The 21,692-nt window shown below is 37.1% G+C and overlaps 1 protein-coding gene across 6 annotated transcripts in view; it reads left to right on the top strand.

Moving 5' to 3' along the window:
• AUTS2 (activator of transcription and developmental regulator AUTS2) overlaps positions 1–21,692 on the top strand; it is a 1,109,507-nt gene that overhangs the window by 348,391 nt on the left and 739,424 nt on the right. For 3 of the 6 annotated variants that reach the window (XM_053213848.1, XM_053213847.1, XM_053213845.1), the window contains exon 3: positions 20,567–20,668. The exons of the other annotated variants lie outside the window; for them this stretch is intronic. In XM_053213848.1, coding sequence (XP_053069823.1) covers positions 20,567–20,668 — 102 coding nt within the window. The remainder of the gene's footprint in view (positions 1–20,566; positions 20,669–21,692) is intronic. 6 annotated transcript variants of the gene reach the window in all.

The following is a 21,692-nucleotide window of genomic DNA, read 5'->3' as shown; positions in this document are numbered from 1 at the left end:
CACATGTTTGTATCATGAAGCTAAATAATGTAAGGCTCCAGAGCTAATTGAAGAATATCTTGCTTTTATTAGGGATGGGGGAAAAAGAGAAACAGAAAAATCTGTCTTGTTTTTGACATGTTTATGGTGCTCTTGATCTCTGTGATTCTCAGCCGATTTTTTATTCTTTTATTTCTTCCCAATGATTTATTTTTTTAAACTTACATTGGAGGTTTTTTGTTTTGTTTTTTCAAAACTCACCAAAATGTCTTTAGTTTCATCTGGAGAGATTAAAAAGCCTTAGTGTAAACCAAGGGATAGAGATGCTTAAAAAACAAATTTAAACCATTCTTTACTACATTCCAAAAGGGATTCTTTTTATAGGGCTGTTAATTTGAAATTTCCTTCAGTATTTTTTAAAGGGGTAAAAAGAAATCCCTCTCTCTGTTTCCAAACACTGACGAAATGATTGATATAAACTTGTAATTGTTGGAAGAATATTTCATCTGCGAAGTTTGTGCACAATTGTAAGAAAATACATTATGTGACATCTTTGATAGCCAGTCATTTTTTTTAAACTTTTATTCATTTTTGAGAGACAGAGCAAGACAGAGCATGAGTGGGGGAGGGGCAGAGAGAGAGGGAGACACAGAATCCGAAACAGGCTCCACGCTGTGAACTGTCAACACAGAGCCCTATGCGGGGCTTGAACCCACCACTGTGAGATCATGACCTGAGCCGAAGTCAGATGCTTCATCAACTGAGCCACCCAGGCACCCATAGCCAGTCATTTCTTATTTTTACATTTAGGAAAAATGATTGTATCAGTCTTAAATAGTGAACAAGAAAAATTGAGAAATTCAAGTAATTGCATTACCAAAAACAATGGCAGCAAGAGAATATTACTCCCTGTGATCATCAGGATTCTGATTACTTTCCAAAAATTTAAAAATAACTTTGTCTATATTTGTATATAGTAAAGCAAACTTCTCTTTTACCACCATCACGCACATATATGCACTTTTCTGTAATATTCACGTTTAAATTATTTATGAGTTATCTCTTTGTTGAATTAGGTCGGTATCTAGCCATCATTCTTCTAAAATACTGTTTACTTGAATTAAGTTCATTTTATTCCACTCTCTCCTTCTCATTTTATGCATTCCCTCTGTGCAGTTTTCCATTTTCTTGTGTTTTACCATGTCCTGTAATGGGTTATTCTAAAATCTCTATCACTAGTCTAATCTTTTCCTTGAATTGCAGAGGCATATGTTTCATTGACAGTTGTTTGTTTTTGTTTTTGTTTTTAATGGACTAGATATCTGTCCTGAAATTCAACAGATAGCTTAATGCAACATCTCTAAAATGCAGTTGATGTCTCTTTCCTCAGCCAAATGTATTTGTATTTCCTATCATGGGTAAGACATCACTATCCAACTGGTTATCTGTGTTCCCAAAGGACCCATTTTAGTTCTGTTCTTACCGTCTCCCTCCTGGCTTATTAGAGGACCCTTTTAATTGGTCTCCATGCTGCCATTCATGATACCTTCCTATGCTAGAAGACACTGCTAGAGTGACATTGTTAAAACGTCAGAGTCTCTTAGTTTCCTGCTTATTAATGGTCACCCTCTCCCATCTAAGAATCCACTTGATCTCCTTCAATAATGCAAGCACTTGGCCTTGTATATACATAATGCATTGTATTGTAATTATTCATCAGTCTGTGCCTCTCTAGCACCACAAGATCCTAGAGACCAGAACTCTGTTGTCAGGGTTTTTTGTATCCGTAATACTGGTGTAAAACAGATACTCAGTTATTCCTTAAATGCTATTGATTACTTTGTGCCTCTTTTTGGGAATCTGGCAAACATGAGTTTGAATTCTGCTTCTGCCATTTGTTGATAGTATATGACCTGGGGCAAGATACAGAAATTTGATAAAAATTGTTTCCTCATCTATTAAATCGGGAAACTTATTGCTTACTGTGCTTTTAAAAAATTAGGCTTTTCATGTTGAGATGATGGTAGACATATATGCAGTCACATGTAATGATACAGAGAGATACCATGTTCCCTTTATCTAGTTTCCCCCGATGGTAACATCTTGTAAAAGTATAGTATGATATCAAAACCAGGATATTGACAGTAATATGGTCAAGAAACTAAAAATTCTGTCCTCACAGGATCTGTCATGTTGGCCTTTTATAGCCATACCCCTTTCCTCCTATCCCGGTATCCCCACACATTGACTCTTGGCAACCAATATTTTTTTCTTCATTTTTATTGTTTTGTCATTGTTTCCATATGAATGGAACGATACACTGTATAACTTTTGGAGGTTGTCCTTTTCCATTCAACATGATGGAGATTCATCCAAGTTGTTGTGTGTTCCCTTTGGTTTCTGGGTAGTAGTCTGTGGTTATAGATTTTAATCATTCCCCTAAGGAAGGACATCTGCATTGTTTCCAGTTTTTCTATCATAAATAAAACTGCTATGAACATTTGTGTACAGGTTTTGGTATTGACCTAGTTTTCTTTTCAGTGGGACAAATGCCTAGAAGTACAGTAGCTGGGCAGCTTGCTCATTCATTCATTCATTTAATTTTTAAAGTTTATTTATTTATTTCTGAGAGAGAGAGAGAGAGAGAGACAGACAGACAGACAGCAAGAGAGTGCACACGTAAGTGGGAAAGAGGGAGAGGGAGAGAGAATCCCAAGCAGGCTTTGCACTGTCCTTGAGGAACCCGATGTGGGGCTAGAACTCATGAATCCTGAGACCGTGACCTGATCTGAAATCAAGAGTCAGATGCTTAACCAACTGAGCCACCCAGGTGCTCCATGCTGGGTAGCATATGTAATTTTTAGGAAGCCACCAGGCAGTCTTTGAGAGTAGCTGTATCATTCATTGTGCATTCTCATTGTGCTTTTAATTTGCATTTCCCTATTTATAGCTAATGATGTTAAACATCTTTTCACATGCTTGTTTGTCACCTGAATATCTTCTTTTGTTAAATATCTCTTGGTAAATGTTTTTTTGCCTATTTTCTAATTGGGTTTACTTTCACTGCTCAGTTTTTAAAAATTCTTAAAATTTTCTAGATACTAGTATATTATTGGGTATGTAGTTTGTAACTATTTTCTCCCAAACTGTAGCTTGAATTTTCATCCATTCTCTTCAACAACACTTTTCCCAGAGCAAAATATTTTAATTTTGAGATGGTCCGATTTATGAAAGTTTTTTTCCTTTATATGCCTTGCTTTTTTGTTAAATCTGAGAACTGTTTGCTTATCCCTTGATTGTGAAGATTTTCTCTTTAATTTTTTTGTTTGTTTAAAGAGTTTTATAATTTTACATTTCAATCCATGATCCATTTTGAGAGAAGTTTTATGTAAGATGTGAAACTTAGGTCAAAGTTTTGTTCGTTTTGCTTAAGTGTGTCTAATTAAGCACCGTTTGCTTTTCTTTTCTTCATTTAATTGCTCTTGTTCCTTTGTCAAAAATCAGTCTGTACTTGTGTTGATCTATTTCTGGGTCCTTCTGTTCAATTAATCTGTCTATTTTTCCACCAATACCGAACAGTCTTGGTTCTGTGGCTGTATTATGTGGTGAAATGGAATATAGTGATTTCTCCCAGTTTGTTCTTCTTTTTCCATTGATTTAGCTAGAATCAAGCACTGTTTGTGCTTTCCGTATAAATTTTAAAATTATCTTGTCTGTGTTTAAAAATATCTTCCTGGCATTTTAATAGGAACAGCATCCATTAAACCAGTATATTGATTTGGGGAGAATTTAAAAATTTACTATATTGAGTCTTTCTATCTATGAAGCAGGTATGTCTCTTCTGTAGTTAGCTATCTCTGGCTTTTTACTCATCGTTTTGTGGCTTTCAGCATATGAGTCCTTACATGTTTTTGTCAGATTTATAACTATTTGGTTTTTGGGGCAATGACAGTGGTATTGTACTTAGAATTTGAGTCCCACATGCACATTGTTAGCATATAGAAATACAACTTACTTTTGTATGGTGTTTTTGTATCCTGTGACTTTGATGAATGGACTTACTAGTTCCAGGAGTTTATTTGTAGATTCTTTGATATTTTCTGTGTGGACACTCATGTCATATAAAATAGGGGCAGATTTATTTCTTCCTTTCTGATGTGTAAATTTTTATCTTTTTTCTTAATCGAACTGGATAAAACTTCTAGTTCTGTGTGGAATAAGAGAGATAAAACTGAATATGTTTTGTCTTGTTCCTTATCTCTAGGGGATATGGTTCAGTATAATATTAGCTCTAGGTTTTTTATAGATGTTCTTTATCAATTGAGAAAGTTCCTTTCTATTCCTAGTTTTCTGAGTTTTAAAAATCTTGAATTGATATTCAATTTTGTCAGATGCTGTTTCTGCAATAATTGATATGATCATTTGATTTTTCTTGAGCCTGTTAAAATGTGGATTACATTGCTTGCTTTTAAAATATTGAACCATCCATGTATGTCTGGAATAAGTCCAATTTGGTCATAGTGTATAATGACTTTTCTGTATTGCTATGTTTATTTTGCCCATATTTTTAAAAGGATTTTTTGCATCTACATTTTTGAGAAATACTTGATCCATAATTTTATGTATTTTTTGGTAAAGGTTTTGTTATCAGGGTATTGTTAGTTTTATAAAATGAAATCAAAGTATTTGCTCCTCTTCTGTTTTCTAGAATAGATTGTGTGTAATTAGTGTTAGCTCTTTAAACCTTGTGTGGAATTCTCTAGTGAAACACATCTGGACATGGAAATTTCATTTTTGGGAATTTAATCAAAAACTTTTTTTTAATGTTTATTTATTTTGGGGAGAGAAACAAAGTGCAAGTGGGGGAGGGGCAGAGAGAAAGGGAGACACAGAATCGGAAGCAGGCTCCAGGCTCTAGGCTTTCAGCACAGAGTCTGATGTGGGGCTCAAACCCATGAACTGCGAGATCATGGCCTGAGCAGAAGTTGGATGCCTAACTGAATGAGCTGCCCAGGTGCCCCTCATTTTTGGGAATTTTCAAATAAATTTAGTTTTTCAGTAATTATTGGGGTATTTAAATTATCTTTTGTATGAATGCTGATAGATGTTGTTTTTCACAAAATGACCCACTTTCGTCTAAATTGCCAAGCTTAAGTGTGTAGAATTGTTCATAGTATTTCCTTGTTATTCTTCTGATGTCTGTATAGTGATATTCCTTGTTTTGTGCCTAATACTAGTAGTTGATGTCTTTTTCCTTTTGTCATTTTTGCTAAAGCTTTTCAATTTTATTGATCCTTTCGAAGAACTAGTTTTTTGTTTCATTTAATTTTTTTGTTTTTCTGTTTTCAACTTCATTTCTTCCTTCTATCTTTATTATTTCCTTCCTTCTACTCATTTGAACTTTTTTGTTTGTTTTTGTTTTGTTCTTGAGGTGATAGTTGTGATTATTGGTTTGAGAGTTTTCCTTTTTTTTTTTAATGTGAACATTCAGCACTATGAACTTCCTTCTCAGCACTGCTTTTTGATTCTCATGAATTTTGACATGTTGTATTTTCATTTTTATTCAGTTGTATGTATTTTTTAAATTCTCCTCAAGACTTCTGATTTGAAACATGGCTTATTTAACAGTGCATAGTTTGGTTTTTGAGTGTTTAGACTTTATTCTCTTATCTTTTTTCAGTTATCATTTTCTAATTTGGTTCCATTGTGGTCAGAGAACATAGTGTAGGATTTATATTTTTGTATATTTGCTGAATTTTGCTTCTGGTACATCACATGATCTGTTTTGGTATGGTTTACATGGGTACTTGGAAAGAATGTGTATTCTGCTTTGGATAGACTGTCCTATATATGTCAAGTGGATTCTTTTGGTTGATGATGTTGAACTCTCCATCTTTGATGATTTTCTGGTTAGTAGTTATATCAATTTTTGACAGAGGGATGTTGAAATTTCCAATTATAATTATGATTTTGATTCTCATTTATGTCAGTTTTTGCTTCATATATTTTTAGCTCTACTGTGATATAGTCATTAAACTAAAGTTCCTTTTTCTCTCTCCTCTCAGCTCCTGGTAACCACCATTCTAATTTCTGTTCCTATGAATTTCACCACTTTTATGAGTAGAACCATGCTTTGTATTTGTCTTTTTGTGACTGGTGTTTTTCACTTAAGATAATGTCCTGAGGCTTCAGCTATAGTGTAGCATGTGGCAGGATTTCTTTCCTTTTTATGGCTGGATAATCTTCAGTGTATGTATATATCCATTCATCTACTGATGAACATTCGAGTTACTTCTTTCTCTTGACTATTATGAATAGTACTTCTGTGAATATGGGTAGTATGAGACCCTGCCTTCAGTTCATTTGGACATATACCCAGAAGTAGTATTGCTGGATTATACTGGTAGTTTTGTTTACTTTTTTGGGGGAACCTCCATAGCATTTGCCCCATTTTATAATCCCACCAACAATGGTCCTAATTTCTCTGCATCCTCTCCAACATGTGTTGTTTTCAGGTCTTTTGATGGTGGTCCTCCTAATGGATGTGAGGTCACTGTAATTACATTATAGTTTTGATTTGCATTTTTCTGATGATTTCTGAGGCTGAGCATCTTTTCATATGTTTTTTGGCCATTTATTTGTATATCATCTTTGGAGAAATAGACGTTCAGCTCCTTTGCCCATTTTGTAGTCAGGTTATTTGTTTTTTTGTTGTTGAGTTGTAAGTGTTCTTTATATATTCTAGGCATTAACGCCTTATTTGCAAACATTTTCTCCCATTTCATAAGTTGCCTTTTTACTCTGTTGATTATGTTCTTTGCTATATAAAAGTTTACTAATTTGATGTGGTCCCATCAAATTTGTTTTTTCTTCTTCTTTCTTTGCTTTTGGTGTCATATAAGAAATCATTGCCAAATTCCATGTCATGAAGCTTTTCCCTTATATTTTGTTCTAGGGGTTTTATAGTTTTAGGTCTTAATGTTTAGGCCTTTAATTCATTTTGAGTTATTTTTTGTACATGGTGTAAGTATTGGTCTAGCTTCATTCTTCTGCATGCGGATGTCCGGTTTCCTTAGCACCATTTGTTGAAGGGACTGTCTTTTCCCCACTGGCACCCTTGTCTTGGCACCCTTGTCAAAGACCATTTGTCCTTATATGCAAGCGTTTATTTCTGGGCTCTCTGTTTTGTTCCATTGGTCTGCTTGTCTTTATGATAGTACTGTACTGTTTTCAATGACTATAATATGTTTTGAAATCAGAAAGTGTCAATCTTCCAACTTTGTTCTATTTTTTTCAAAATTGTTTTGTTTCAAAATTTGCAGTCCCTTGAGATTCCATATAAATTTTAGGGTGAATTTGTCTATTTCTGTTATTCTCTGATAAGCAGTTTTTATTTTGCTAGGGGTTGCATTGAATCTGTGGATCTTTTGGGGTAGTATGTAAATCTGAACAATATTAAGCGTTCCATTCCGAAAATATGGAGTATCTTTTCATTTATTAGCATCCTCTTCAATTTCCTTCAATCTTTTTAAAAACAGTTCTTGAGTTTTTAGTTTTGTTATCAAATATTGTGTTTTTGAATTCTAAATTTTTTCTTGGTTTTTCTTTATAGCTATTTCTTGGCCGAGACTTATTTCTTTGCTGGGGTTTTGATTTTTTTCTTTGGTTTCAAGCATGCTTGCATTTGCTTGGTGGAACATTTTTACGGTAGGCACTTTAAAATCTTTGTCAGATAATTCTAACATTTCTGTTATCTAAGCATTGATGTCTATTAATTGCCATTAATCTTGAGAGTTCTCTGGTTCTTGATATTAGGTGTGATATCGATTGATACTTGGATATTTGAGTAGACGCACACTTTTGGGACACCACAGGTTCTGTTCCAGACCACGACAGGAAAGCAAATATCACAATAAGCAAGTCAAATGAATTTTCTGGTTTCCCAGTGCATATGAAAGTTACATTTACACTGCACTATCACCTATTAGGCGTGCAGAAGCCTTATGTCTAAAGAATTCAACTACATACCTTGATTAAAAAATAGTTTATTACGAAAACATGCTAACCATCATCTGTGCTGTCAGTGAGTAATCACGATGATCACCATAACAAAGTAATAATGATAAGGTTGGAAATACTGCAAGAACTGCCAAAATGTGACACAGCAACACGAAGTGAGCAGATGCTTTTGGGAAAGTGGCGTGGATAGGTTTGCTTGACTCAGGGTTGCCACAGACCTTCAGTTTGTTAAAAATGCAATAACGTGGAGCACAATAAAATGACGTATGCCTGCATTCTGTTTTGAGACCGTGGATCTTAACTAAACCTTCTGTTTTAGCTGAACTCTTCTGACAGGTCTGTGACAGGAAAAGGGTACTGCCACATTGGGGTGGTAGTCTCGGTTTCCATCCTGACCTCAGTTTTCACCTGAAAGGGAAAGGACCTCCAGGTTAGTGCTGAGGAGGAGTTCCAATCCCCTCTAAGCCTCATCTGATCCCATCCTGACTGAGGGGTTAATGATGTCTCATTACTGCTGCCCTCATAGCCTCCACTGATACCACAGGGGAGGACAGTGGCCTTGTTACCATGAGGCAGTGACCTTCCACACTGTCTTTTCTTACCGCCCCCCTCCCCTGCAGTGGGGAGAAGTAGGAGGTACCTCCTTCCTGCCCCTTGAGGATTTGGTTTCTTTACTTGGTCTCCACTGTCCCAGGGAAGAGGGTGGAGCTCTTTTCTGCCTGGCAGATTGAAGGTCCGGAATCTTTACTCAGGCTTCTCTGACACCCAACTAGCTGAGGAGGTGAAGTACCTCCTGAGAGCCTGGTGAGGGAGGAAGTCTAGGCTCCCTACTCACCCCTGCTGATGGGGAAGTGGCTGTGTCCCAGTTTTTTCTTTGCTGTTTTCCAGAAGTTGTTTGTGTTGCTAGTTTGACTCTTTCCTGGTCTTTTGTCTAAAGAGAGCGGACTTTTCTTAGGGTCTTTTTTGTATCTGCTATTGGTGTTTTGGGGTTTCTTCTGCCTTCTTCAGCTCGTAGTCTGGGATTTTTGAGTCAGCAAACAAAAAGGAAAATGAAAACCTAGGGAACTCTCCACTGTCTCAGGATCTGGGTTCCCGGTTTTCCAGCTGGTCTGCTTTCCTCTCTTCACCTTTCAGTACACCTTTGTATGGTTTAAATGACATAATGTTCCTAAGTGTTTGTGTTGCACGAGGCCTGGTACTAAGTGCTCCATAGACAGTCATGATTGTTTTTTATTATCTTTATGTTTCTCCCATTTGTACTTGAAATGTCATCATGCTGTGTTAATCTTTGCTAGAAGCAGCTCCATGGTAAGTTTACCTTGCTTTTTTGAAGCTGTATTATCACGAACACACACATTTGTATCTTCACCCTCACTTCAGTGTTATTCCATCAAGCTGTGGATCCCTAAGAAACATCATCTTTGCACTATTTTGCTTTTCCCAGGAAATTCCAAAAGCGCATTGTTCTAATAAGACTGGAATTCTTAATTCTAGTTTCATTAAAGAATTGTTAGTTACTTTATCTAGAAAGAGCATAGTCTAGGAAACAACAACTTTTTTTCTTCTTGAAACATCAGTTCAATGAGGTGTTGACTGAGGTGTGGGGAAATGAGTCCACTTCTTTGTTTGGTGAAGGGTGTTTCTTTGAACTGCTCTGAGATTATTATAAATACTGTTTAACTCTGTCGGCCGTCTTGCTTGAAACCTCATGCCATATCTGCCCTTAAGTTTGAAGTGTGTTCTCGGGGCACCTGGATGGCTCACTGGGTTAAACATCCAATTTTCATCTCAGGTCACGATCTCACAGGCGTGGGTTTGAGCCCCGCATCAGACTCTGTGCTGTCGGTTGGAGCCTGGAGCCTGCTTCAGATTCTGTCTCTCGCTCTCTCTCTGCCCCTCCCCTGCTCATGCTCTCTCTCTCTCTCTCTCTGTCTCTCTCTCTCTGTCTGTCTGTCTCTCTGTCTCCTTCTTTCTCTCTCCATTTCTCTCTCAAAAGTAAATAAACATAAAAAAATTAAAAAAAATAAAAGTGTGTTCTCTAGCTCAGTCTTTAATTTCAAAGTTAATATGGAATTTATTTATTTATGTATATGTGTTTGGAAAACTATGCCTGAACTCTTACTAGCATTTTCTAGAATTTTATTGGCTTCTTCTGTTAGAATGAAGCAGTCAATTTGTGTCAGAAAATGAGTTTCAGAATTCCAAAGGGAAATTTAAGGTATGGAGCAAGCTATGGAGCATGGGACCCGGTCCCTTTCTTCTCGCTTGATAGGCAGTAGAAATTAGACATGGCAGAATCTTGTTTCCTCTGCTCTTCTTTGTAGTTTGGTGGAGGAAAACTTGTTGTTTGATACAAGAAGGACTCGATCTTGACATCCGGCTACACTGTACATTTTGCTGCACACTTAGAGTGGACTCGTTTCAGTGGAAAGACTGTTCGTCCTTTTGACAGCTCAAATAAAAAGGGTAAGGATAAGCAGCCGCGCAGAAGCTCCAAGGGCATCATCTCCAGTGGAAAGGCTTTTAGTCACAGTCCTCCTCTTGGAGTGAGTATGAGGCACACGGAAGCATGGTGCACGTGGCGAGTTTGAAGACTGTGTTTTACCAGTGTACTCTGGAAGTGAAAGATGCAGCTAATCTGCGTCAAAAACCCAATTCCAGATTAATTTATTAGAATATGAGGAGGACCTCAGCCGGCAACAGAGCTGGTTGGTGTTGAAGACTACACAAGACATCACATGTGATTTGTATTAAGTAGTGTCACCCTTGGTGGTGCCAAGGGCTGAAAGCAGCCTTTTCTGCAGGCTGTACTAGCTCCTTGTGAGAAGGCTGTCTGCTAGACACTGGCTGCAGTAGGGGGACCAACAAGGGATATGCACTCAGACGTTGGCTTTGTTTTTCAGATGGTATTTTTGCCCTTTTTTGACATTGAGAGCACTCGGAAGAGCTGCACGTACAGTTACTTATTGTATGGTTTTAGCATGTGTAAATGAGAGAACTCATGAATTTGGCTTCCGAAATTGGAGGTTTTTGCTGTGCACACATTGAAATGAAACTCTCCACCCAAGTATCACCAACCTTCCCCTTTTCCTGCCACCAGCCTTTTAAGGCTCACTGTCCCCTGTGCCTTCCTAGAATGTTATTGTGTACACTTAGTGTAGTTGGAGGATCTCACCAGTGTTCTAGAAAGAACAGGATAGATAGTTGAGATTTATTCAGAGAGGACCAAAGAACTTGCTTGAAAATAAAGAAGTGATGTTCTGTCCTCACTTTGCTGTAACTGGTAGATCTTACCTGTAGATGTTTGTGAGAGGAAAGATACTCAAATTCCATTCGTTTTCATTGTTAGGCCAAAGTAGATCTAGTTATACACTTTTTTGGTGGTGGTGTTTGGTAAAGTATTTCTCATCTGACATAACCAGTTCCATAGTGCATTTGTAAGTTAAAAACTATTAAAGCTTGAAATCATTAAAAGAAAAAAGTATATTTGAATGCATTATTTTATAGTAAGACAAGTGATTATGCGTTTCTCACTGATCTTTTGGTGTAGATCAGTGGTTTGCATTGGGTGTGCACTGGGGAGCTTTGAAACTTGGGGAGCTTAAAAAATAGTGATGTTCTTGGGTACCTGGCTGACCCAGTCAGTTGAACATCCAACTCTTGAATTTAACGTAGGTCATGATCTCCGGGTCATGAGATAGAGCCCCATGCTGGGCTCTGTGCTGGACGTGGACGCTGCTGAAGATTCTCTCTCTCCTTCTTCCTCTGCCCCTCCCTACTCCCATACTCACTTGCTCACTCTCCCTGCCCCCCCCCCCGCCCCCAAATAGTGATGTTCAGGTATCAACCTTAGAAATTCTGATTAAATTGGTCTGTAGTGTAGCCATGGCACTTCATGGCACTTCAAAAAGTCATGGCTACTTTTTTTTTTTTTTTTTTTTAAAGATCCCCAGGACTTTAGAATAATGGACTGAGGGTTACTTTGAGAATGGTTCCACTGATTTGTGTTCCAATTGTTCTTTCTTGAATAAGCCACGTCTGTAATGCATGGACTACAGTTACCTGTGAAGGTGTACTAAAACTGTTGAAACAACATAGACATATGTGAGTAATATGAGTGAAGAATCCTTTTAGATTCCTCTTCCCAGTCTTTTATGGTTGTCTCCTGTTTAAATTATCAACAGTTCATTTTTTAAGGAGCTCCCTTTATAGTATTCAGCTTAATTTTTATGGAAGCAATATCTGCCTTTCATTTTGCACTCATCGTTGGTTTACATGGTATTTAATTAAATAATAAATAAAACTAGCACGAACAGGTCTTAGAACAGTTTACTCTTGGTGATTGTATGATGCATTGGTGTCCTATGGAGGAGCATTCATTGGCTGTGAATTGTTCAGTATGTTTTACAAAGGAAATGAGGACTACAGTTGATCAAGCTGGTCAGTTGAGTGGAAGTCTGTTAAAAGATCACTTATTGTGAAAGATATGTGGTTGGCCTGATTTTAGGTTAGGTAATATTCACCTACAAGAAGGTGGGATATGTTCCATTTTTATTCCACAAGTGAATATTTTAAGCATAGATTTTCTTTCTTATTTCATATTTGAATTCTTATTCAGGACTTTGGGTTAATGAATGTCCCATGTCACTACTTAATACACATAGATACAATCAGTATAATCACTGTTATCTCAAGAGTGAGAAGTGTTTCTTGCCTGTGGTTTTTATACTCCTATCATAACCATCTAAATGATACTCATTATGGGCCTTCATTACACACCATCAACCCTTAAGAGTCTTGAATTGAGTCTGGTCTTTGAGTATCATGTGCCTTGAAATACATTTCATATTAGATTTATGAATAAATCGTGGATAAACTTAAGACTGAAATTCGGGTATTAATAAATGGTATTTCTTCCTAGTAAGACTTAAGAGTAGACATTAAAATCTTTGTAGGCCCTTAATAGAAATTAATCAGACCCATCAAAATATGTGTACTCCTATTCTTAATCATTTGATATGTGCACATCTGGAGTTAATTGTTTTTTCTCAGTTGTTCATGGTAATTGCATTTGCACTTACCATGTTTTAGATAGCTAATCATGAGTTTCTGTATTTTTTGCTTAGCTACCTGCTCTCGTTAATCTGGTTTATATCTACGCGTCTTGTTTTCAATTCACATTACCCGTTTCTTGAGGACAAGAAATCTAGTCTTCCTCTGGGGTACTGTCTACAACACAGAATACAGTTTTAGGAACATACTGTCTGAATTAATTTACTGATGTAGTCAGAGGATATTAGGTGTCTTCTTTGCTCAGGACAGAATACCTAGCCTTGTGTGAATTGGTCCCAAGAACATTTTTGTTTGCTTTCTTTCCTGGGAAGGAAAGAAACACATATATAAGCAGCTAAGTGCAAGTACCATGGTCTGTGCTTTTTCTTTTTGACTGCTCTGTTAGATTATCTTTCAGGAAAGCTGAGTAGCTTAGCACAGTGAATACTAAAGGGAATGCATGCCTTCCCTCTCAGGGGACTTAAGTAGTGTTTAACACCACCGTAAAATCCTCAGCTGTGGCTTTCTCTAATGTAGAATTTGTCTAAGAAAGATTACAGGAACAAGGAAGGCTTTGTGTGCTGTGGTATTCCCCCCCCCCCCCCCTTTTTTCTTTTCCTTTCTTCTCTCCCTCCTGCTCCAGGCTATCTGTAAAAACGTGGATTATTTTCTTTGGGCCTCTAGAGTATGTGTGTTATATATGTGTGAGTCTGAGAGAAAAATAAAAGACAAAAGCGAGGCAGTGCTTACCAATGGGAATCATCACCCACAGGTAAAATGAAGAAAAATTACATGAATGAGTTTGCTTCTGCTCAGCCACTTTTGCCCATTCAGTGAACCAAACAAGTGGTTAGAGACAAAGCATAGGTCTTGGCATGTGATAACCTGGCAGGTCACTTACATAACCAGTGGAGGACTCAGTTGTGCTATGTTCTTGACAGAGATGAAAGCCTTTAGAGCGAATTAGCAGGGGTATAATTTGGGAACTATACTCAGATTCTTTCCTGGTATGATTTTGAGAGATTCATTACAGGGACTGTCATTCAGCAAGAAATAGGGGAAGACTTTAATATTCAGCTAGGTTCTGTAGTGACAAGGGAAGACTCTGGATTTTGGAGCTGAAAAGCTATTTAGTGCTGCAGCTGAGGGCCGTCAGCCTAGAATCACACTTTAGCACAAGTGGCCAGAAGTGTAGACCATAGCTATAAAGTTCAGTTACTCTGCTGGAAACCCATAGTGTAATGACCTGAACCTTTTCTTTCATTTGGTACTAATTTTTCTTTTCTTTTGTTAGGAAAAAATGATTATAATCCTAACAGTGGCACAAATTTTACTTCCTGCATTTTCCATTCCAGTATTGGCCCTCAGTTACACTTTATAACTATTTCTACATACTTTTATATTTTTCTTTTTGCATGTACCCTTACATCATTCTTTCTAATATTTCTGGGTACTATTTGTCAAAATTCCTTTGGGTTTTCATTATAGTTTATTAAATTATTCCTCCATTGTTGAGCATTTACAGAGAGTTCAAATTTCTTGCCATGAAGGAGAAAGCCACAGAAACAATATGGTGGATGTAGCTTTTCCTTCTCTTGAGTTATTTATTTCTCATCATTTTGGTTTGTGGGAGTGACTTCATTGCACACTATCATCTTCCCGAATCTGAAGGAACATGTGCCATGTTGTATGTGTGCATAAGTTGTAAGCGTGTGAATGTGCATGACATAAAAAAAAAAAAAATTTGTAGGTCAAATAACTAACTGATGACTCTTAATGGAGGATTTTTTTGATTTCTGTCAAATTGCTTCTTCTGGGGAAGATAAAAGCATTTTCAGTATATAGTTGATTAGATTTATTAATGTTGGGCAAAATCAATATGTTATTAAAATGAAACATCTATAGTTTTGGGGGACATTATAAAACTAAACATATAGGTGCCATATGTATACGCTTCTATAATAGTATTTTTGAAGAGATCTCTGCAGAAAAGTTTAATGTCTATATGAAGTATATATTCAGAGATATGATTTTTCTTTCTCTGGGTTCTAGGAATATAGCAAAAAGCACACATACTTAACTGTAAAATACTACGATTCATTAAACAGCACAGTTTTTACAGAGTTTATCTGCTCTCTGATTAAACTGTTACTGTTTTTATCATGTGGGAAGTCTAATATGGTAAAAAATGTAAGGATTTTTTTTCTACTGTTGATTCAGATTGTGTTTGAACATTATCTTTTTAAAGAGGTGAGATTTGAAAAGGAAACTTTGGATTTACAAATCTGAGTTCTGAAGTGTTTATGAAAATTTTGACAGAATCTTTAATAAATGTTTACTGCCAACAAAAGATTTACTGATAGTGGAATTATTTGGAGCAATGGGTATGTGTGTGTGTGGTTTTTTGCCTTCTTAATTGTATTATATTATTTTCAAGGAAAACATCTTTCACTTTGTTTATTTTTTAATACAAATGAGGACAGCCACTTTTCCCTGTGCTGACTATAGTGTGTGGTCCCTCTTGAGTGAATGGTATATAGAAACCCTTTCCCCTTCCTGAGGCAATTTGTCTGAAACTGCCCTGGCTGATTACAGACTCCATTGCATTCTTCATCATTCCAAATAACACTCTCTGGAAATCCAGCCACCCAACTGCTCTAACGTTCTTTCCAATTGTCTACGGGCCTTGGCAGATGGGTAATCTGGGAGCTGTGGACAGGAGGGCTGGACAACCTCTGTCACATGCCATTGTTGTGAGATATTCTTCACTACAACAAAATCTGGAGGTGATTAAGAATAATGGCTAGTCAGTGACATAAGGTTTTGGAAAGGATTTTGTTGGCGTTTTTATAAAGAAGAGAAACTGATGACGAACTGAAAATAAAACTAATCTTCATTCTAGCCATGTGTCTGAAGCCATCGACAAGGTCCCCAAGCACATTTTTTTCAGCTTTATTGAGCTATAATTGACAAATAAAATTATATATACTTAAAATGTACAATGGGATGATTTGATATATGTGTACCTTATAAAATAACTACCACAACCAAGTTAATTAACACACCTCACATAGTAACCTTGTGTGTGTGTGTGTGTGTGTGTGTGTGTGTGTGTGTGTGTGTGTGTGATGAGAAAGCTTAGTATGTACTCTCGGCAAATTTCTAGTATGTTGTACAGTGTTAATAACTATAATCGCCATCCCGTACTTTAGACCCTCAGCACGTAATCATCTTATAACTGAACGTTTGTACCCTTTGACCAATATTTCCTCATTTCCTCCATCCCCCAACCCTGCAATTGCCGTTCTACTCCTTGTATGAGTTCAACTTTTTTCCCATGTAAGTAATGCCATACAGTGTTTGTCTTTGTCAGCCTGGCAATATTTCACTTAACTTAATGCCCTCCAGGTTCATCAGCATTGTTGCAAATGACAGGATGTTCTTTTTTATGGCTGATTAATATTCAAGTGTGTATGTGTTTGTGTGTGTGTATCTCACATCTTTTTTTATCAGTTCCTTCATAGATGGACACTTAGGTGTTTCCATGTCTTGGCTTTTGTAAATAATACTGCAATGAACACGGGAGTGTAGATTTTCTCTGTAAGATAATTTATTTTACTTCTAAAATATACCCAGAGGTGGATTTGCAGGCTCATATGGTAGTTTTATTTTGCATTTTTTAGGAACCTCCATATTGCTTTTCATAATAGCTGTACAAATTTCTATTCCCACAAACAGTGTACAAGGGTTTCCTTTTTTTCACATTCTTCCTAACAGTGGTTACCTCTAATTTTTTTTTAAGTGTAGTTGACATACAATATTCTATTAGTTTCAGCTGTACAACACAGTGATTCAACATTTATATATATTATGAAGTGATCACCATGATGAAACTAGCTACCCTTTGTCACCATACAAAAGTGTTAAAATATTACTAACTGTATTTATATGCTATACATTGCATCCCTGTGTCTTATTTATTTTGTAACTGGAAGTTTGTACCTTTTAATCCCCTTCCCCTATTTTGCCCATCTTTCCTCTTCCCTGGCAACCAGATTGTTATCCACATCTGTGAGTATGTTTCTGTTTTGTTTGTTCATTTGTTTTGTTTTTTGGATTTCACATATAAGTGAAATCATATGATATTTGTCTTTCTCTGTCTGACATACTTCCTTTAGCCCTTATGAATAGCAAGATTTCAATTATTATTTTTTGACGTGTATTTATTTATTTTGAGAGAGAGTGCAAGCTGGGAAGGGGCCAAGAGAGAGGGGGAGAGAGAGAATCTCAGGCAGGCTCTGCACTGTCAGCGCAGAGCCCAACATGGGGCTTGATCTCATGAACCGTGAGATTATGACCTGAGCTGAAATCAAGAGTCAGATGCTTAGGGGCATCTGGGTGGCTCAGTCAGTTGAGCATCTGACTTTGGCTCAAGTCATAATCTCACAGTTTGTGGGTTTGAGCCCCATGTTGGGCTCTGTGCTGATGGCTCAGAGCCTGGAGCCTGCTTCAGATTCTGTGTTTCCCTCTCTCTCTCTGCCCTTCCCCTGCTCATACTCTGTCTCTCAAAAATAAATAAATGTTAAAAAAAGAAGAGTCGGATGTTTAACCAACTGAGCCACCCAAGCACCCCTCAATAATTTTTTTATTGACGTGTGTGTGTGTGTGTGTGTGTGTGTAAAATCTTCTTTATCCATTCATCTTTTTTATCCATTTCTATTCGATGGACACTTAGGTCGCTTCCATACTGGGGCTGTTGTAAATAATGCTGCAATAAACATAGGGGTGCATAGATCTTTTTGAATCAGTGTTTTAGTTTTCTTTAGGTAAAAACCCAAATGTGAAATTACTAGGTCCTATGGTACTTCTGTTTTCAATTTTTTGAGAAACCTCCAGACTTTTTTCATAGTGACTGCACTATTTAACATTTACATAAGGGTTCCTTTTTCTCCACATCCTCAGCAGTGCTTGTTTATTCTTGTCTTTTTGAGAATGGCCATTCTGTCAGGTGTGAGGTGAGATCTCCTTGTGGTTTTGATTTGCATTTTCCTGATGATCAGTGATATTGAGCATCTTTTCACATGTCTGTTGGCTATCTATATGTCATCTTTGGAGAAATATTTATTCAGGTCTTTTGCTCCTTTTTTAATCAGATGTTTTTATATTGAGTTGTATGAGTTCTTTATTTTGGATATTAATCTGTTATTGATTGTATCATTTGAAAATGTCTTCTCCCATTCAGTAGGTTGCTTTTCCTTTTGTTGATGGTTTCCTTTGCTTTACAAAGCTTTTTAGTTTGATACAGTCCTAGTAGTTGATTTTTACTTTTGTTGCCCTTGCCTTAGGACAACAAAAGTATTACTAAGATCAATGTCCAAAAGCTTACTGCCTATATTTTTTCTAGGATGTTTATGGTTTCTGGTCTTATATTTAAATTTTTAATCCATTTTTAGTTTATTTTTGTATATGATGTAAGAAAGTGCCAGCTTCATTTTCTTCTAAGATCAGGAATAAGACAAGGATGTCAGCTCTCACTGCTTTTATTCAACATAGTATTCAAAGTCCTAACCACAGCAGTCAGACAAGAAAAAGTAATTAAAGGCATCCAAATTAGAAAATAAGTAAAGCTGTCACTATTTACAGATGAAATGATATTATATATAGAAAACCCTAGACTCTACCAAAAAACTGTTAGAACTGATAAATGAATTTAGCGAGGTTGCAGGCTATAAAATTAATATACAGAAATCTGTTGCATTCCTGTGCACTAGTAATGAACTATGAGAGAATTAAGAAAACAATTCCCTTTATAATTGCATTGGAAAGAATAAAATCCTGAGGAATAAATTTAACCAAGGAGGTGAGAGACCTGTACTCTGAAAATTGTAAGACACAGATGAAAGAAATTGAAGATGACACAGATAAATGGAAAGATATACCATGCCCATGGCTTGGAAGAATTAATATTGTTTAAGTATTCATACTACCTAAAACAGTCTATAGATATGCAATCTATACAGAAGTACCAATGGCATTTTTTTGCAGAACTAGAACAGAAAAGACAATGATGGCCAAAGCAATCCTGAGAAGGACTGAGAAAGACTGAGGCCTCTTCCTCCTTGATTTCAAACTGTGCTACAAACTTACAGTAATCAAAACAGCATGTTGGCATGAAACGGATACATAGATCAGTGCAACAGAGTTCAGAAATAAACTCCTGCTTATATTGTCAATTATCAACAAAGGAGGCAAGAATATACAATGGAGAAAAGACAGTCTCGAGTGTTTTTGCTAATAGTCATCCTAACAGGTGTGAAATGATGTCTCATTATGGTTTTGATTTGCATTTCTCTTGATGATGTTGAGTACCTTTATTAAAATTTTTGAAATGGTATTTATTTTTGAGAGAGAGACAGACAGACAGACAGCATGAGCATGAGCAGGACAGGGACGGAGAGAGAGGGAGATACAGAATCTGAAGCAGCCTTCAGACTCTGAGCTGTCAGCACAGAGCTGGGTGTGGGGCTCAAACTCAACAAACCATGAGATCATGACCTGAACCAAAGTTGGACGCTTAATCAACTGAGTCACCCAGGCGCCCCTTAAATTTTAAAATGATTTTAAGGTAGAGAAAGAGATTGTGCATATGTGAGCAGGAGAGGGGGACAGATGGAGAGAGAGAAAGAGAGAGAATCTTAAGCAGGCTCTACACTCAGTGTGGAGCCTGACACAGGGCTCGATTGCATGACCCTGGGATCATGACCTGAGCTAAATTCAAGAGTCAGATGCTCAACTGACTGAGCCACCCAGGCACCCCTTGAATACCTTTTAATGTGCCTGTTGACCATTTGTATATCTTCTTTGGCAAATTGCCTGTTCAGGTCCTTTTGAATCAGATTGTTTGTGGATGTGTGTGTTTTACTGTTGAGTTGTACGTGGTCCTTCTATATTTTAGATATTAATTGCCAATGAGGTATATGATTTGTGGACCGGGTCTGAAGTGTGGGTACACGTGGAACAGCCACAACTTTGGAGTCCAAGCCATGTCTGGTGTTGTAGGGCACTGCTGGTCCTGGGGTAGAACATCAGCAGCTCCTTCTGGGGGCTGCATAGCAGTGTGTCCTTCTCTCAGCATTCACAGCTGTCATGAGGGCTGTTGAGGTCTTCGGCAGCAAAGGCTGCCAGTGTGTTCTGCATAGCAGGTCACATCGGGACCATCTGGAAGATCTCCTTTGTAAATGTATTTACTTATTCATTCAATTTTTTTTTTTGTCTGTCATTTCTCACTGAAAGTGAGTTCAGTGATAGCAGATCCTTAATCCTCTGTACCTTGTGGGGTTCCTGGCACACGCTGGGTATGTCCACTAAATCAGTGTTTGTTGAATGAATGTATGAATGGACAAAACAAACCCCTTTTGTAGGGCAGGTGCTGTGTTAGCAATTAAAAAAATTAAGTTCAGATCTGCAAACGGTGTTTGTTATAACCTGGAATTGTTGATTGGAATTTTTTTTACAGAAATCCAGTGTCAGGCTTACTTGGAGAAATACTATTGCGGATCATAATCCCCCCTTCCTCCTACCACTAATGGCTATTCTTGGCAGTAAAGCCAGTTTCCAGGTGAGAACTTTATTGATTTTGGCCAAAGGCCATTGCAAACTTTCCAGTATTAGAAAGGGTCTCTAGGCCTCCCTCCTTGACTAGGATGGTGTTCCTGACTTGAGGAACTAAATTGGCTGAAAGTTGAAGGACGGAATAGAAATTGTACATATTGACATTATTATTTTATATGTGTTCTGAGCAATTATCCAGATTTGCTTTGAGAACTTAGTTATTACCAGATCAAATAATAGTTCCTTCAATTTTTAGTGTAATTTTTCTGTGCATGGTGATATTGTGATTCTTATTTCAAAGTAGGAAACATGTTAATAAGCAGTTACTTGGTGAATTTGGGGTTATCTCTGAATCAAATACTGTGGGTAGCCCTTCCCCAATCTTTTATAAAAATTCTCTTAGATTTAACCAACCTTGGAGTTGCAGAAGCAGTAGGTTTGAAGTTCAGAGCTGGATTCATAATGTCTGGAAGATAAGCTTTGAAAACCTACACATGGACAGTGTGGCCCTGGATTCACAAACGTAGTATCAAGATGAAAAGACTGAGAATTTTCAGTCTATAAATTTTAAAGTCATTCTTCATCATGCCATAATTTCTCCCAGATGGATTAAAACATTTTACAGCTATTTATAAAAGAGTGATTTGATACCATAATTCAGTTCACATGGCAGTCCTTGAACATCGGGTCCCTAACAGGGGTAAACTGGATTAAATGAGAAGGTGATAGGGACGGCTGTTCTGGGTTAATGGAAACTCGAGAGACTCAGCCGTCAAAAGGGAGAGTGTGAGCTTTGATTGGATCTTTGGTTGAGGGCAGTGCTGAAAATGTCATTTGGGGACAACTTGGGAAATTTGAAAATTGGGTTGTAGTAGATGACAATATTGAGCAAAAACATCAAACTGTTTGAGTGTGTTAACGACATTGTTAGTTACAAAGGAGAATGTCCTTGTTTTCAGATTCATGCTCAAGTAGGGTGAAGTATCAAAGTTTTCAATTCTCAAACGATTCAAAAAGTGTATGTGTAGGAG

The sequence above is a fragment of the Acinonyx jubatus genome, chromosome E3 (genome assembly GCF_027475565.1).
Source record: "Acinonyx jubatus isolate Ajub_Pintada_27869175 chromosome E3, VMU_Ajub_asm_v1.0, whole genome shotgun sequence".
Taxonomy (NCBI): Eukaryota; Metazoa; Chordata; class Mammalia; order Carnivora; family Felidae; genus Acinonyx; species Acinonyx jubatus.
Note: the sequence above shows the minus strand (reverse complement) of the source record. Positions and strands in the feature narration are given on the sequence as shown.